The 18,110-nt window shown below is 53.4% G+C and overlaps 1 protein-coding gene across 2 annotated transcripts in view; it reads right to left on the bottom strand.

The window, feature by feature from the left end:
- PI4KB (phosphatidylinositol 4-kinase beta) overlaps positions 1–18,110 on the bottom strand; it is a 69,769-nt gene that overhangs the window by 10,311 nt on the left and 41,348 nt on the right. For both annotated transcript variants that reach the window (XM_060256305.1, XM_060256312.1), the window contains 6 exons: positions 16,029–16,256; positions 11,470–11,697; positions 7,829–7,938; positions 5,449–5,553; positions 1,913–2,036; positions 396–661 (listed from right to left, as the gene is read on the bottom strand). In XM_060256305.1, the coding sequence (XP_060112288.1) occupies positions 396–661; positions 1,913–2,036; positions 5,449–5,553; positions 7,829–7,938; positions 11,470–11,697; positions 16,029–16,256 (1,061 nt within the window). The remainder of the gene's footprint in view (positions 1–395; positions 662–1,912; positions 2,037–5,448; positions 5,554–7,828; positions 7,939–11,469; positions 11,698–16,028; positions 16,257–18,110) is intronic.

The following is an 18,110-nucleotide window of genomic DNA, read 5'->3' as shown; positions in this document are numbered from 1 at the left end:
CAGGGGACTACCTTTACCTATATATATACATTTGTTTAAGCTTTCTGTGCAGAGAAGAAACTTGGAGTCTAATAAAGTTTATTTGTAAGGTCTTGAAATTTATTAGTGTGTATGTATGAGCCTTCTGAAAATTCTTTGTGTTTGGGTTACTAAAGGTACATGGAGGTATTCGCAAGTAATCCCGCAACAAATACAAAGGCTCCAAAACGCCGCCAGAGAGCAGAGCCTGATGGGAGATCCTTGCACGGGGCACCCTTGCTTCACCCACGTCACCAGAGAGATCCATACGGCCTTCTCCTCACAGAGTCCACCCTTTGTTTTCGGGCTGATCTTCCAAAGATGCCCAAGATGACCGCCCGCCCCCCTAGCCGGAGAGGCCCCGCCCACCCCCTCACCTGTCCTTGACCTGCAGCAGGTAGCAAACGAGGCAGTAGCCAGCGCAGCTCTGCACAAAGTTGCGCTGGGCGGTCAGGAAGGCCTCGGTGGTGTAGCTTCCGTGCTCCTGCAGGAAGTAGTCCAGCAGCGAGAGCTGGGATTGCTTCTTCACTTGGTGGATGGAAACGGCATTGACCACTGGCTCAATCATGCCACTGTCGGCCGAGATGACAAGGATTTTGTACGGTTTGATCCACAGCGGGACCCGCTCCTGCTCCCAGATGGCCTAGAAGAGAAAGAGTCAAGAATATCAAAAGAGCCCTGCTGGATCAGACCAGTGAGGGTTCATCTAGTCCAGCCTCCTGTCTCACACAGTGGCCAACCAGTTCCTCTGGAGGGCCAGCAACAGGGCAGAGAGGCCGAGGCCTTCCCCTGAGAAGAACCTCAGAAGAGCCCTGCTGGGTCAGACCAGGGAGGGTCCAGCCTCCTGTCTCACACAGTGGCCAGCCAGTTCCTCTGGAGGGCCAACAACAGGGCAGAGAGGCCGAGGCCTTCCCCTGAGAACATCAGAAGAGCCCTGCTGGGTCAGACCAGGGAGGGTCCATCTAGTCCAGCCTCCTGTCTCACACAGGGGCCAGCCAGTTCCTCTGGAGGGCCATCAACAGGGCACAGAGGCCGAGGCCTTCCCCTGAGGAGAACATCAGAAGAGCCCTGCTGGGTCAGACCAGGGAGGGTCCATCCAGTCCAGCCTCCTGTCTCACACAGAGGCCACCCAGTTCCTCTGGAGGGCCATCAACAGGGCAGAGGGGCCGAGGCCTTCCCCTGAGAAGAACATCAGAAGAGCCCTGCTGGGTCAGACCAGGGAGGGTCCAGCCTCCTGTCTCACACAGTGGCCAGCCAGTTCCTCTGGAGGGTCAACAACTGGGCAGAGAGGCCGAGGCCTTCCCCTGAGAAGAACATCAGAAGAGCCCTGATGGGTCAGACCAGGGAGGGTCCATCCAGTCCAGCCTCCTGTCTCACACAGGGGCCAGCCAGTTCCTCTGGAGGGCCATCAACAGGGCACAGAGGCCGAGGCCTTCCCCTGAGGAGAAAATCAGAAGAGCCCTGCTGGGTCAGACCAGGGAGGGTCCAGCCTTCTGTCTCACACAGTGGCCAGCCAGTTCCTCTGGAGGGTCAACAACAGGGCAGAGAGGCCGAGGCCTTCCCCTGAGAAGAGCATCAGAAGAGCCCTGCTGGGTCAGACCAGGGAGGGTCCATCCAGTCCAGCCTCCTGTCTCACACAATGGCCAGCCAGTTCCTCTGCAGGGCAACTACAGGGGCATGGAGGCCAAGGCCTTCCCCTGACGTTGCCTCCTGGCTCTGGGATTCAGAGGTTTTCGTGATACAAAGGGTTTCCCAGGCAGCCTTCAAGGGCAGCCCCACCTATACAATTCCATGCAGAATGTAAAGCCCCTCCCCCCACTGTGGGGGGGACAGGACTGGGAGGTTCCGCAGCACCCGGAAGCCCCACAACTCCCCCAGAAGATCACCGGCTCACCTGCAGCTGCTTGAGAACCTGGAATGCCAGCAGCTCTTGGCGGAGATCATCTCCGCACTTCACGATCACGGAGAGGAGGCGCCAGTTGGGGAGGTGGCCGTAGGGGGAGCCTTCCCGGATCCGCCTGTAGAGAGGAGGCAGGAAAAGTCAGGGCTTTCCGGGCCTCGGCAGCTCCAGGCCGTCTTTACCAGGCCCGGTCAACCTTTGACTCGGCATCAAGCCAGAGCGGGAGAGCCCCGTCAACAAAATCCCAGAGATTCCTCATATGTTTTAAATGGTTTAATGTTTAAATTTAAATGCTCCATGTTTAACGCCTATTTATGTTCGATTCCTGTGTTGTAAGCCGCCCTGAGCCACTTGTTGGGAAGGGCGGGATAGAAGTCATAAAATAAATAAATAAATAAATAAAAAAAAATAAAAAAAATAAATATGCAGCTACGGCTTCTCTCCACCTCCTGCCCTCCTTATCCCTTTTACTGCCTCCCTTAGGTCTCTCTCCTCCAGCTGATCAGAGCAAACGGGCGAACGTGTGACGCCGAGTCAGACTGTCGGACCATCGTGCTCAGTGCCCGCAGACTGCAGCTGGAGACCTATGGGGAGAGCCAGTTTGGTGTAGTGGTGAAGTGTGTGGACTCTTACCCAAGGCCATTCCAGCAGCTGCAAGTGGAGGAGTGGGGAATCAAACCCGGTTCTCCCAGATAAGAGAGCTCTGGCTGACCCAAGGCCATTCCAGCAGGTGTAAGTGGAGGAGGGGGGGAATCAAGCCCGGTTCTCCCAGATAAGAGAGCTCTGGCTGACCCAAGGCCATTCCAGCAGCTGCAAGTGGAGGAGTGGGGAATCAAACCCGGTTCTCCCAGATAAGAGAGCTCTGGCTGACCCAAGGCCATTCCAGCAGGTGTAAGTGGAGGAGGGGGGGAATCAAGCCCGGTTCTCCCAGATAAGAGAGCTCTGGCTGACCCAAGGCCATTCCAGCAGGTGTAAGTGGAGGAGGGGGGGAATCAAACCCGGTTCTCCCAGATAAGAGAGCTCTGGCTGACCCAAGGCCATTCCAGCAGGTGCAAGTGGAGGAGTGGGGAATCAACCCCGGTTCTCCCACATAAGAGAGCCATGGCTGACCCAAGGCCATTCCAGCAGGTGCAAGTGGAGGAGTGGGGAATCAACCCCGGTTCTCCCACATAAGAGAGCCATGGCTGACCCAAGGCCATTCCAGCAGGTGCAAGTGGAGGAGTGGAGAATCAAACCCGGTTCTCCCAGATAAGAGAGCTCTGGCTGACCCAAGGCCATTCCAGCAGGTGTAAGTGGAGGAGGGGGGGAATCAAGCCCGGTTCTCCCAGATAAGAGAGCTCTGGCTGACCCAAGACCATTCCAGCAGGTGTAAGTGGAGGAGGGGGGGAATCAAACCCGGTTCTCCCAGATAAGAGAGCTCTGGCTGACCCAAGGCCATTCCAGCAGGTGCAAGTGGAGGAGTGGGGAATCAACCCCGGTTCTCCCACATAAGAGAGCCATGGCTGACCCAAGGCCATTCCAGCAGGTGCAAGTGGAGGAGTGGGGAATCAACCCCGGTTCTCCCACATAAGAGAGCCATGGCTGACCCAAGGCCATTCCAGCAGGTGCAAGTGGAGGAGTGGGGAATCAAACCCGGTTCTCCCAGATAAGAGAGCTCTGGCTGACCCAAGGCCATTCCAGCAGGTGTAAGTGGAGGAGGGGGGGAATCAAGCCCGGTTCTCCCAGATAAGAGAGCTCTGGCTGACCCAAGGCCATTCCAGCAGGTGTAAGTGGAGGAGGGGGGGAATCAAACCCGGTTCTCCCAGATAAGAGAGCTCTGGCTGACCCAAGGCCATTCCAGCAGGTGCAAGTGGAGGAGTGGGGAATCAACCCCGGTTCTCCCACATAAGAGAGCCATGGCTGACCCAAGGCCATTCCAGCAGGTGCAAGTGGAGGAGTGGGGAATCAACCCCGGTTCTCCCACATAAGAGAGCCATGGCTGACCCAAGGCCATTCCAGCAGGTGCAAGTGAAGGAGTGGGGAATCAAACCCGGTTCTCCCAGATAAGAGAGCTCTGGCTGACCCAAGGCCATTCCAGCAGGTGCAAGTGGAGGAGTGGGGAATCAAACCCGGTTCTCCCAGATAAGAGAGCTCTGGCTGACCCAAGGCCATTCCAGCAGGTGCAAGTGGAGGAGTGGGGAATCAACCCCGGTTCTCCCAGATAAGAGAGCTCTGGCTGACCCAAGGCCATTCCAGCAGGTGCAAGTGGAGGAGGGGGGGAATCAAACCCGGTTCTCCCAGATAAGAGAGCTCTGGCTGACCCAAGGCCATTCCAGCAGGTGCAAGTGGAGGAGGGGGGGAATCAAACCCGGTTCTCCCAGATAAGAGAGCTCTGGCTGACCCAAGGCCATTCCAGCAGGTGCAAGTGGAGGAGTGGGGAATCAAACCCGGTTCTCCCAGATAAGAGAGCTCTGTCTGACCCAAGGCCATCCCAGCAGGTGCAAGTGGAGGAGTGGGGAATCAAACCCGGTTCTCCCAGATAAGAGAGCTCCGGCTCTCTTATGGACATGCTAGCAGGTGCAAGTGGAGGAGTGGGGAATCAAACCTGGTTCTCCCAGATAAGAGTCAACACACTTAACCACTACACCAAATCGGCTCATAAAAGGTATGTGGGGCTGAGAAAGCTCTCACAGCAGCTACTCTTTCAAGGACAACCTCTGCCAGAGCTATGGCTGACCCAAGGCCATTCCAGCAGGTGCAAGTGGAGGAGTGGGGAATCATACCCGGTTCTCCCAGATAAGAGAGCTCTGACTGACCCAAGGCCATTCCAGCAGCTGCAAGTGAAAGAGTGGGGAATCAAACCCGGTTCTCCCAGATAAGAGAGCTCTGGCTGACCCAAGGCCATTCCAGCAGCTGCAAGTGAAAGAGTGGGGAATCAAACCCGGTTCTCCCAGATAAGAGAGCTCTGGCTGACCCGAAGGCCTTTCCAGCAGCTGCAAGTGGAGGAGTGGGGAGTCAAACCCGGTTCTCCCAGATAAGAGAGCTCTGGCTGACCCAAGGCCATTCTAGCAGGTGCAAGTGGAGGAGTGGGGAATGCAACCCGGTTCTCCCAGATAAGAGAGCTCTGGCTGACCCAAGGCCATTCCAGCAGCTGCAGTGGAGGAGTGGGGAATCCAACCCGGTTCTCCCAGATAAGAGAGCTCCGGCTGACCCAAGGCCATGCTAGCAGGTGCAAGTGGAGGAGTAGGGCATCAAACCCGGTTCTCCCAAGTAAGAGTCAACACACTTAACTACTACACCAAACTGGCTCTCACTAAGAGAAGCCAGGGAGGGAACTGGGGGCTCAGAACCCAGCTTTGTGGGACTGCAACCAATCTAAGGCTCCTATCCCCACCTCTCTGGTTGGGCAGCACATATCAGATGCAAACAGACCCCGCCCCCACTGACCCTTCCCACCCCACTCCCCAAGACCACTCCTACAGCTAACCTGTCGCTCAAACAGCTTCCGGGGCCGTTTTGAAGAGAGATCTCCCCGGTGGAGAGTTTTTTACCTGACTTTTTCCTGCCAGGGTTCCTTCAGGGCGACGGCGGAGGGGTCCTCGGGGTCCCTCTTGAAGGACGTCGGAGTGTGGGCCAGCTGCTCCGAGAGGCGCCGCCTGCACAAGGCACAGAAACGGGGAGCTGAGGCTGGTTCTTTGACTACCCTGACTAGGGGTGGAGCCTCCTGCGATTCCCCACTTTTCTTGTTTCCTTGGGCTGGATTCCTGCAAATGCGTTCCACTAACAGCAGAATGAGGATTGCCTCGTGTCTCAAGGAAGGGATTCCCATTAGGGGAACATAAGAAGCTTAGAGAAGCCATGTTGGATCAGGCCAGTGGCCCATCCAACGCTCTGTGTCACACAGTGGCCAAAAAAACCCCAGGTGCCATCGGGAGGTCCACCAGTGGGGCCAGAACACTAGAAGCCCTCCCGCTGTGCCCTTCCCACGAAGCACCAAGAATACAGAGCGTCACTGCCCCAGACATAAGAACGTAAGAGAAGCCATCTTGGATCAGGCCAATGGCCCATCCAGTCCAACATTCTGTGTCACAGAAGAACATAACAGAAGCCATGTTGGATCAGGCCAATGGCCCATCCAGTCCAACACTCTGTGTCACAGAAGAACATAAGAGAAGCCATGTTGGATCAGGCCAATGGCCCATCCAGTCCAACACTCTGTGTCACATAAGAACATAAGAGAAGCCATGTTGGATCAGGCCAATGGCCCATCTGGTCCAACACTCTGTGTCACATAAGAACATAAGAGGAACCATGTTGGATCAGGCCAATGGCCCATCCAGTCCAACATTCTGTGTCACAGAAGAACATAAGAGAAGCCATGTTGGATCAGGCCAATGGCCCATCCGGTCCAACACTCTGTGTCACATAAGAACATAAGAGGAGCCATGTTGGATCAGGCCAATGGCCCATCCAGTCCAACACTCGGTGTCACAGAAGAACATAAGAGAAGCCATGTTGCATCAGGCCAATGGCCCATCCAGTCCAACATTCTGTGTCACACAGTGGCCAAAAAACCCCCCAAGTGCCATCAGGAGGTCCACCAGTGGGGCTAGAAGCCCTTCCACTGGGTCCCCCCCCCACCAAGCACAAGAATACAGAACATCACTGCCCCGGACATAAGAGCATAAAGAGAAGCCATGTTGGATCAGGCCAATGGCCCCTCCAGTCCAACACTCTGTGTCACACAGTGGCCAAAAAAAGGGAGGTTCACAAGTGGGGTAGAAGCCCTCCCACTGTGTCCCCACTGCAAGCACAAGAATACAGAGCATCACTGCCCTAGTCAGAGAGTTCCAACAATACGCCTTGGCTAATAGCCACTGATGGACCTCTGCTCCAGATGCTTATCCATTCCCCTCTTGAAGCTGTCTTGCAGGGTCCAGGCAAGGGGTGGCTAAACTTGCTTCATGTAAGAACCACATAGAATAAACGTCAGATGTTTGAGAGCCGCAAGACAGGAAGGAAAGAAGGAAGGAAGGCAAATAGATGGGGGGAGGGGGAGGGAAAGATGGGCAGAAAGCAACTTTAACTTTAAATGCATTCTAAAGTTAAATGCATTTAAACTTTAAAAGCTGCAGGGCTTTTTTGGTAGCAGGAGCTTCTTTGCATATTAGGCCCCACCCCCCTGATGTAGCCAATCCTCCTGGAGCTTACAGGGCTCTTCTTACAGGGCCTACTGCGAGCCCGAAGAGGAGGAGCTGAGCCAACCCCTTGTATGAGATGCTACCAGGGTTCGTTTTGTAGAAAAAAAACAGCTGGTGGAGCTCATCCAGGGATTGTTCTGCAGCTGCACCTACTCTTCAGTGCACAAGGAGGTGGAACTCTCAGGAGGAGGTGGAACTCTCAGGAGGAGGAGGAGGAACTCTCAGGAGGAGGAGGAACTCAGAAAGGTTCAGGAGCTTGTGAGGCCTGGAATGTTACACTGGAATGTTACACCAGCTGAATCCGAGGCCTAGATGTTACACCAGCGACTTGCACAGTTACAGCGCCTTCTTAGGCACTGCATTAGCTCCTGAACTTCACTTTTTAAAAAGGCACCAAGTTCCTAGACCCTGTGATTTCAAAGGGCACGGCCAATGCCTGAGGCAGCTTTGGCGAGGAGTTCAGAGAGTTCAGACCTTTGTCAGTGCGCCGTTTGTTGCCGAGCGTGTCAAACAGGACGCCGGACTACACGGACCGCTGGTCTGTTCCAGCAGGGCCCTGATGATGTTCTTACACCTTGCGGTGGTTGCCGAAGCAAAATCATGCAGAGCGAGCCCCGTTCGCATCTCAGTCGTTCCAGCCAAGTTTCAGAATTCCGACGGTCGGGGCAGAATTCCAGCTTCTGCTGCCCTGATGGAAGACCGGGAGCAGCATGGGGAAGCAGCCGCTTACCTGATATCTCCTGCAGCTATGAAGACGGGTTCCTTGCTCTCCTGGCTGGTGATGCTGTCCACGGAAAACTGGGAGATGTTGTCGCAGCTGTTGGTGTGCACTTCTGGAAGCTGGAAGGGAGAAAGAACGGAACAGGGCTGAGCATAAGAACGTAAGAGAAGCCACGTTGGATCAGGCCAACGGCCCCTCCAGTCCAATACTCTGTGTCACATAAGAACATAAGAGAAGCCCTGTTGAATCAGGCCAACAGCCCCTCCAGTCCAATACTCTGTGTCACACGGTGGCCAAAAAAAAAAAACCCAGGTGTCATCAGGAGGTCCATCAGTGGGGCTAGAAGCCCTCCCACTGTGCCCCCCCCCCCAAGCACCAAGAATAAAGAGAGTCACTGCCCCAGACAGAGAGTTCCAACAATACCCTGTGGCTAAGAGCCACTGATGGACCTCGGCTCCATATGCTTATCCAATCCCCTTTTGAAGCTGTCTATGCTTGCAGCCGCTGCCACCTCCTGTGGCAGTGAATTCCACGTGTTAATCACCCTTTGGGTGAAGAAAGACTTCTTTTTATCAGTTCTAGGCTCAGCAATTTCATGCCCATGGGTTTGTATTGTGAGAAAGGGAGAAAAGGACTTCTTTCTCTACCCTCTCTATCCCATGCATAATCTTGTAAACCTCTGTCACGGCACCCCTCAAGTCGACATTTCTCCAAGCTAAAGAGCCCCAAGCGTTTTAACCTTTCTTCATAGGGAAAGGGTTCCAACCCTTGAAGCCTTCCAGTTGCCCTTTTCTGCACTTTTTTCCAATGCTGTAATATCTTTTTTTGAGGTGCGGTGACCAGAATTGTACACAATCCTCCAAATGAGACCGCACCATCGATTTATACAGGGGCATTATGATACTGGCTGATTTGTTTTCAGTCCCCTTCCTAATGATTCCCAGCATGGCGTTGGCCTTTTTTATTGCAACTGCACGCTGCGTCGACATTTTCAGAGAGTAAGAGAGGGACGACAAGGAATGGGTTCTCCTCAGCCAAAGATCAAAATGGAGCTTGCCTAAGGAGCCGGTTCTGTACCTACATCCCAGGAGAAGCGCTTTAAGACTGGGCTATTAACAGGGGCCGTTTTGTAGAAAAAGAGGTGCTGGAGCTCATTAGCACAACTCATTTGCATAACCCGTTTGCATCTGCCGCACACCCCAGACATCCCCAGAAGGTGGACTCAATTACACCAGCTTAGCCTCTGCCTTAAAATCCTTCTTGAATTATGATAAGAATCACAGAATCCTACAGTGGGAAGGGACCTCCAGGTTCATCTAGTCCAACCCCCTGCACAAGGCAGGAAATTCACAAAGACCTCCCCCTAAATTCACAGGATCTTCACTGCTGTAAGATGGCCATCTAGCCTCTTTTTAAAAACCTCCAAGGAAGGAGAGCACACCACCTCCCAAGGAAGCCTGTTCCACTGAGGAACCGCTCTTAACAGTCATAGAATCATAGAATTTGAAGAGACCTCTAGGGTCATCTAGTCCAACCCCCTGCACAATGCAGGAAACTCACAAACACCTCCCCCTTAATTCACAGGATCCTCATTGCTGTCAGATGGCCATCTAGCCTCTGCTGGAAAACCTCCAAGGAAGGAGAGCCAACCACCTCCCGAGGAAGCCTGTTCCACTGAGGAACCGCTCTTAACTGTCATAGCATCACAGAATTGGAAGAGACCTCCAGGGTCATCTAGTCCAACCCCCTGCACAATGCAGGAAACTCACAAACACCTCCCCCTTAATTCACAGGATCCTCATTGCTGTCAGATGGCCATCTAGCCTCTGCTGGAAAACCTCCAAGGAAGGAGAGCCAACCACCTCCCGAGGAAGCCTGTGGAAACTTAGAATCATAGAGCTGGAAGGCACCTCCAGGGTCATCTAATCCAATCCCCTGCACAATGCAGGAAACTCACAAAGACACCCCCCCCCTAAATTCACAGGATCCTCATTGCTGTCAGGTGGCCATCTAGTCTCTGCTTCAAAATCTCCAAGGAAGGAGAGCCCACCACCTCCCGAGGAAGCCTGTTCCACTAAGGAACCGCTCTTAACAGTCATAGAATCATAGAATTGGAAGAGAGCCCACCACCTCCCGAGGAAGCCTGTGGAAACTTAGAATAATAGAGCTGGAAGGGACCTCCAGGGTCATCGAGTCCAACACTCTGCACAATTTGTCTTAATAAAACCTTACGCCCATCATACTTTTTAAAATTACTTTCTCCTGTTTGGCCACAATGACATGATGAAGATTTTCATCTGTCTGTTTTAGATCTTTTGATTATTTCCCCATTTTATGGTGGGGAAAAATATCAAAAAGTCTGTCAAATCTTCAGCAAAGTTCTGAACAATGGAGTCCAGAAGCAAGTATTGGGAGGGGGGGGGGGGTTAAGAAAGAAAGAGCACAATCAAATCTAGAGGTTCCAGAGCTATGCTCCTGTAAGCTCCTGCCCAAAATGAGGCCTGGTTATTAACTTTATTATTTACCCAGCAATGGTTGAACAAGAAGAGCCCTGCTGGGTCAGACCAGGGAGGGTCCATCCAGTCCAGCCTCCTGTCTCACACAGTGGCCACCCAGTTCCTCTGGAGGGCCAGCAACAGAGCAGAGAGGCCGAGGCCTTCCCCTGAGAAGAACCTCAGAAGAGTCCTGCTGGGTCAGACCAGGGACGGTCCATCCAGTCCAGCCTCCTGTCTCACACAGTGGCCACCCACTTCCTCTGGAGGGCCAGCAAAGGGCAGAGAGGCCGAGGCCTTCCCCTGAGAAGAACCTCAGAAGAGTCCTGCTGGGTCAGACCAGGGAGGTTTCATCTAGTCCAGCCTCCTTCCTCACACAGTGGCCAGCCAGTTCCCCTGGAGGGCCAACAACAGGGCAGAGAGGCCGAGGCCTTCCCCTGAGAAGAGCATCGACCTGTGAGTGGCCATCTAGTCCAGCCTCCTGTCTCACACAGTGGCCAACCAGTTCCTCTGGAGGGCCATCAACAGGGCAGAGAGGCTGAGGCCTTCCCCTGAGAAGAACATCAGAAGAGCCCTGCTGGGTCAGACCAGGGAGGGTCCGTCTAGTCCAGCCTCCTGTCTCACACAGTGGCCAACCAGTTCCTCTGGAGGGCCATCAACAGGGCAGAGAGGCTGAGGCCTTCCCCTGAGAAGAACATCAGAAGAGCCCTGCTGGGTCAGACCAGGGACGGTCCATCCAGTCCAGCCTCCTGTCTCACACAGGGGCCAGCCATTTCCTCTGGAGGGCCAACAGCAGGGCAGAGAGGCCGAGGCCTTCCCCTGAGAAGAACCTCAGAAGAGCCCTGCTGGATCAGACCAGGGAGGGTCCATCTAGTCCAGCCTCCTGTACCACACAGCAACCCACCAGCTCCTGTAGAGGATCAACTATAGGGCATAGAGGCCGAGGCATTCCCGAGAAGAACATCAGAAGAGCCCTACTGGGCCAGACCCTTACACATGAACCGTCCTCACAGGGTGAGCACAACACCTAGTCAGATCCACCCATTTGTTCCACGGTCATGCCAACACAGCCTGTGCCATGGGCAAGGTCTAAGGATGCAGAACGGGCCGCTATGCTCTGGCCACCCCCCCTTTCCTCTAATCTGGCGGTGTGGTTACCTCCACCTGCAGTTCCCCGATGTCATCCACAGACCAGGCCTCGTCGTCATTGTCATAGTTGGGGACGGTGGTGAAGCTGCTGGCCCTCTGCTCGTGCGTGATCCCGCATTCCGGAAGGTTCTCCACCGACCTCGTGCTGCGGATGCGGTTCTCCGGGATCCGGGCTGGAACGTTAGTGGTGTCGAAGTTTTCACATTCAAGTACTTCCACGTAGATCAGATAGGGAGCCTGCGAAAAGGAAGCCTGGTTGAAGAACTGGGACTCTGGGGGCCCGCAGGAGTCCTGGCGGGAGGGGTGGGGGGAGACGCACAGTTTGGCCTTACAAAGCTGTTAAATCCCCCCCTCCAATCTTTAATAGTAATCAGGTACCAAAGTTGCTGTCCATTGAAATCAGGAAGAATCACTTTGAAGAAGCAGAACAGAGATCAAGCGGCAATTTTAAGATTAGGCCAGTTTATTGCAGTGTATTATCTGAAATGTGGTGTTTTATAGATACTAAAAAGCAGGGCTTTGTGTGTGTGTGTGTGTGTATGCGTGCGTGCGAGAGAGAGAGTAAGAGAGAGCAGCAATGCGCAGGAACGCAGTTCCGGCTGGCTTGACATCAGGGGGTGTGGCCTAATAGGCAAATGAGTTTCTGCTAGGCTTTTTCCACAAAGAAAGCCCTGTGTGAAACAATGGTGATGTCACGGGGTGTGGCCTAATAGGCAAATGAGTTTCTGCTGGGCTTTTCTTCAAAGAAAGCTCTGTGTGAAACAATGGCATCGTCAGAGGGTGTGGCCTGATATGCAAAAGAGTTCCTGCTGGGCTTTCTCTACGAAGAAAGCCCTGTGTGAAACCATGGCGCTGTCAGGGGGTGTGGCCTAATATGCAAATGAGTTCCTGCCGGGCTTTTTCTACAAGGAAAGCCCTGCGTGAAACAATGGTGATGTCAGGGGGTGTGGCCTAATATGCAAATGAGTTCCTACCAGGCTTTTTCTTCAAAGAAAGCCCTCTTTTCTTTCTCTCTTCCACTTTCCCCATCATTACTGGGTTTTTTCCTAGTGATTCTTGTATTCTCATAACACGATCAAAGGACGACAGCCTTAATCCAGGGAGAGCGTCGGCTTCATTTGATCTAGAACCCAATTATTTGTCTTTTTATCAGGGCTTTTTTGGTAGAAAGAGCCCCGTGGGGACTCATTTGAATATTAGGCCACACCCCCTGATGCCAAGTCAGCCAGAATGGCGTTCCTGCTAAAAAAAAAAGCCCCGCCTTTATGAGATGGGGTGACCGGAACTGTACACAGTATTCCAAATGAGGCCACAACATATATCTATAGAGAGGCACTACCATTTAAGGGATGGGACGGTGGCTCAGTAGTAGAGCATCTGCTTGGTAAGCAGAAGGTCGCAGGTTCAATCCCCGGCATCTCCAACTAAAAAGGGTCCAGGCAAGGAGGCGTGAAAAACCTCGGCTTGAGACCCTGGAGAGCTGCTGCCAGTTAGGGGAGGGACGGTAGCTTAGTGGTAGAGCATCTGCTTGGTAAGTAGAAGGTCCCAGGTTCAATCCCCGGAATCTCCACTAAAAAAGGGTCCAGGCAAGTAGGCGTGAAAAACCTCAACTTGAGACCCTGGAGAGCCGCTGCCAGTTAGGGGAGGGACGGTGGCTCAATGGTCAAGCATCTGCTTGGTAAGCAGAAGGTCCCAGGTTCAATCCCCAGCATCGCCAACTAAAAAGGGTCCAAGCAAGTAGGTGTGAAAAGCCTCAGCTTGAGACTCTGGAGAGCCGCTGCCAGTCTGAGTAGACAAGACTGACTTTGATGGACCGAGGGGGGTCTGATTCAGTAGAAGGCAGCTGCAGATGTTCACATGTTCAATCTTTTTAGATTTATATCCCACAAGCAGACTCAGGGCGGCTTACAACATTGTTTTCTAGTACCCCTCCTATCTGACCTCCAGAGACTAACTTTTAAAACGTAACCATGAAATTCATGAGTTGGGGTGGGGGTGGGGGGGAGAGAAACAAAGCATCTGTTTAGCAAAGTCTGTTGTTCTCCCCCTTTGTTCTCCTAAACCCCAAGGGCACCCCAATCCCAGAGAATGTTGCCAGGAAAGGGACCCTGAACAGTGAAGTATGAATTAATTCAAATCAGAAAACTTCTCCTGAAACTTTCCCTCCATCAAAATAAGAACAGGTTTCAGGTTTACCACACAAATAAAACTGAGCCACAGCATGTTGAGGGAACTCTGTGTCTGGGGCAGTGATGCTCTGTATTCTTGGTGCTTGGGAGGGGCAACAGTGGGAGGGCTTCTAGTGTCCTGGCCCCACTCATGGACCTCCTGATGGCACCTGGGGTTTTTTTGGCCACTGCGTGACACAGAGTGTTGGACTGGATGGTCCATTGGCCTGATCCAACAGGGCTTCGCTTAAGTTCTTATGTCTGGGGCAGTGATGCTCTGTATTCTTGGTGCTTGGGGGGGGGGCAATAGTGGGAGGGCTTCTAGTGCCCTGGCCCCACTGGTGGACGTCCTGATGGCACCTGAGTTTTTTTGGCCACTGTGCGACACAGAGTGTTGGACTGGATGGGCCATTGGCCTGATCCTACAGACTTTTCTTATGTTCTAATGTCTGCGGCAGTGATGCTCTGTATTCTTGGTGCTTCAGGGGGGGCAACAGTGGGAGGGCTTCTAGTGTCCCGGCCTCACTGATGGACCTCCTGAGGGCACCTGGGTTTTTCTGGCCACTGTGCGACACAGAGTGTTGGGCTGGATGGGCGCCATTGGCTTGATTCAACAGGGCTTCTCTTACGTTCTCATGAGCAAGTTTGCCTAAAAGGGGAGATACCTGGGACTTTCTAAATGTGATGCCCAAGACCCAACATTAGGGCTGTGTCTCATTTGGGGGGACTGAAAGTGACAGCAGCAGGAGAAGAAGGAGGAGGAGGAGAAGGAGCAAAGTCTCAGGGTGGCCCATAGTCTCCTTTATCTTCCTTTCCTACAACAGACACCCTGTGAGATGAGTGGGGCCGAGAGCTCTCCCAGAAGTGCCCATTCAAGGACAACCTCTGCTAGAGCTATGGCTAACCCAAGAGTGGGGAATCAAACCCAGTTCTCCCAGATAAGAGTCTGCGCACTTAACCGCTAGAAGACAGAAGAAAATAGAAAATATTGGATTTATATCCCGCCCTGCACTCTGAATCTCGGAGTCTCAGAGCGGCTCACAATCCCCTTTATCTCCCCCCCCCCCACAACAGACACCCTTTGAGGTGGGTGGGGCTGAGAGAGCTCTCCCAGAAGCTGACCTTTCAAAGAAAACTCCTAGGAGAGCCATGGCTGACCCAAGGCCATTCCAGCAGCTGCAGGTGGAGGAGTGGGGAATCAAACCTGGTTCTCCCAGATGAGAGAGCTCTGGCTGACCCAAGGTCATTCCAGCAGGTGCAAGTGGAGGAGTGGGGAATCAAACCCGTTTCTCCCAGATAAGAGAGCTCTGGCTGACCCAAGGTCATTCCAGCAGGTGCAAGTGGAGGAGGGGGAAATCAAACCAGGTTCTCCCAGATAAGAGAGCTCTGGCTGACCCAAGGTCATTCCAGCAGGTGCAAGTGGAGGAGTGGGGAATCAAACCCGGTTCTCCCAGATAAGAGAGCTCTGGCTGACCCAAGGCCATTCCAGCAGGTGCAAGTGGGGGAGTGGGGAATCAAACCCGGTTCTCCCAGATAAGAGAGCTCTGGCTGACCCAAGGCCATTCTAGCAGGTGCAAGTGGAGGAGTGGGGAATCAAACCCGGTTCTCCCAGATAAGAGAGCTCTGGCTGACCCAAGGCCATTCTAGCAGGTGCAAGTGGAGGAGTGGGGAATCAAACCCGGTTCTCCCAGATAAGAGAGCTCTGGCTGACCCAAGGCCATTCCAGCAGCTGCAAGGGGAGGAGGGGGGAATCAAACCCGGTTCTCCCAGATAAGAGTCTTCACACTTAACCACGACACCAAACTGTCAGAACTCAATGAACTTCAAACGGATCCCATACTCTGTTACAAAGCTAGGATTTTATTGAAGAGAACTAGGTGCTGGAAAAGGCAAGATAACAGTAATGGCGAGAGCCAGCATCAGCTTGATTTTATACACGTAAAGCAAACATCTCACAAAGCCACAATTCACATTGTAGGGCGCAGCTGTCTTCTCACCATCACTATCAGTAGAGAGGATGCCTCCCTACTTCGAAGGCCATGCTGTTCGGCTTCAAAGGGTCCCAGTGTGAGAATGTGCAGAGACAAGACATAATTCATTCTACAGCCCCAAATATTTTGGATACCAGTGGGGCAAGGTTAATTACTATTCAGGCACTCTGGGTTAAACAGAGGTTACAACATGGAGTCAGTTTGGTTCAGTTACAATATAGCTCTAAGACACAGTAAAACTACCATACAGCATTGGTCACATTATAGGGGACCAGCAGCAAAGATACAAGTTCTGACACAAACTGGCTCTCTGCCAACCTCCTGCCCAGTCTCCCTCCTCAAAATGGACCAGGAGCCAAGCCTGTGGCCGAGGACAGCACCTCCCCAGCCTCCCCACCCCCTCCGGTACCTTGTCCTTGGAGTTCAGCACCACAGCCTGGGTGTGCGGGACCCGCACCACGTGGTGGTCGAAGCCGGCGGTGGGGAGCCAGACTCGGGCCGGCAGCTTGTGGTTCAGCAGGGAGAGCTCCGAGATGAGGCGCTGCGTCTTCTGCTCCTTGGTCGGCAGCGTCGTCAGGCGCTTCCCGATGGCCATCAGCGACTTGATGAACTCTCTCTCCGGGGCCAGGCGGATGGGCTGCGGGGGGAGAGGAAGTCGGAGGGCGGGGAATAAGGGTTAGAGCCCTGAGCGCGCGGGGGAGGGCTTGCCGGGAGGACTCTGTCCTGATTCAACAAAAAATGCCCTAGAATCATAGAGTTGGACGGGACCTCCAGGGTCATCAACCCCCTGCACAATGCAGGAAACTCACAAACACCTCCCCCTAAATTCACAGGATCCGCATTGCTGTCAGATGGCCATCTAGCTTCCGCTTAAAAACCTCCAAGGAAGGAGAGCCCACCACCTCCCAAGGAGGAAGCCTGTTTCACTGAGGAACCGCTCTTAACAGCCATAGAATCCTAGAGTTGGAGGGGACCTCCAGGGACATCTAGTCCAATCCCCTAAACAAGGCAGGAAACGCACAAAGACCTCCCCCTAAATTCACAGGCTCCTCATCGCTGTCAAATGGCCATCTAGCCTCTGTTGAAAAACCTCCAAGGAAGGAGAGCCCACCACCTCCCAAGGAGGAAGCCTGTTCCACTGAGGAACCACTCTTAACAGTCATAGAATCCTAGAGTTGGAAGGGACCTCCAGGGACATCTAGTCCAACCCCCTGCACAATGCAGGAAACTCACAAACACCTCCCCCTAAATTCACAGGATCCTCAATGCTGTCAGATGGCCACCTAGCCTCTGTTGAAAACCCTCCAAGGAAGGAGAGCCCACCACCTCCCAAAGAAGCCTGTTCCACTGAGGAACCGCTCTAATGTTCAGGAAGTTCTTCCTAATGTTGAGCCGGAAACTCTTTTGATTTAATTTCAAGCCACTGGTTCTGGTCCTACCTTCCGGGGCCACAGAAAACAAACATCTCTACCCATTCCTTGGCTCCGTTCCTGCTCTGACTTCATGGTTTCCTGACTCCTGGCTCGTACGATCCTGCTGTCAGACAGTGATTTGGACTCGGCTACTGGTTCCCTCAACGCTGCTTTGGCTCTGACTTGGACTGAAGTCAGACTTCCCCCTTGCCTGCACCCCAGCGCGTGACACCAGCAGCCTTTCAGGTACTCAGGAGAAATCTGTACACAGGTACAAGCGGGATATCGACACCCCGTTGCTCGCAGGAGGCGCACGTGAGATTGCATCGCTTGTGGTTAGACTACTGCAACACGCTCTACATGGGGCTGCCCTTGAAGACAACCCGGAAACTACAACTGGTCCAGAACACCACATCTCAACTCACACAGTGGCCAACCAGTTCCTCTGGAGGGCCAACAACAGGGCAGAGAGGCCGAGGCCTTCCCCTGAGAAGAACATCAGAAGAGCCATGCTGGGTCAGACCAGGGTGGGTCCATCTAATCCAGCCTCCTGGATGGCCAACGAGGGGGCATGTTGGGATCCAGAGGTTGGCTGCCCCTAGATATGGAGGTCCCTTTTATTCCTCATAGCTAGTAGTCACAGACAGACATCTCCACGAATCTAATTTCCCTTTAACGCTGTCTATGGGAGGCTGCCCGAGGCACTGAGGGAAGAGGACAGCAAGGGTCAATGAGGTGGTTGTATCCATTTATAGCCGCTTTTGCTGAAGGTGTGGGCCGCATCCCCACCACTCCTTTTCGTCTCTCCTGGAGCGGGGAAAACCAGCCCAGTCAGAGAGATGCTAATTTGTTGGAGAGGAGGGAAGTTTCTGCCAAGAGGACTCTGCCAGCCCTTTAAGGAAGCCTTGGGTCTTTCTTATTCTTGCAGACCCGGATGTTGGGAGTGCCTCGGAATGGCAGAACAGTTGCAGGTGGTCTATATGACCTTATGCATTCCCCCCTTTCCCGTTTCTGCAAGAGTTTGGTCCTCCAGACATTTTCCTTCTTGGTTCATTCTTCAACATACAAAACTGGCTCCC

The sequence above is a fragment of the Heteronotia binoei genome, chromosome 1, assembly GCF_032191835.1.
Source record: "Heteronotia binoei isolate CCM8104 ecotype False Entrance Well chromosome 1, APGP_CSIRO_Hbin_v1, whole genome shotgun sequence".
Taxonomy (NCBI): domain Eukaryota; kingdom Metazoa; phylum Chordata; class Lepidosauria; order Squamata; family Gekkonidae; genus Heteronotia; species Heteronotia binoei.
This window is presented reverse-complemented; position numbering and strand designations above follow the sequence as displayed.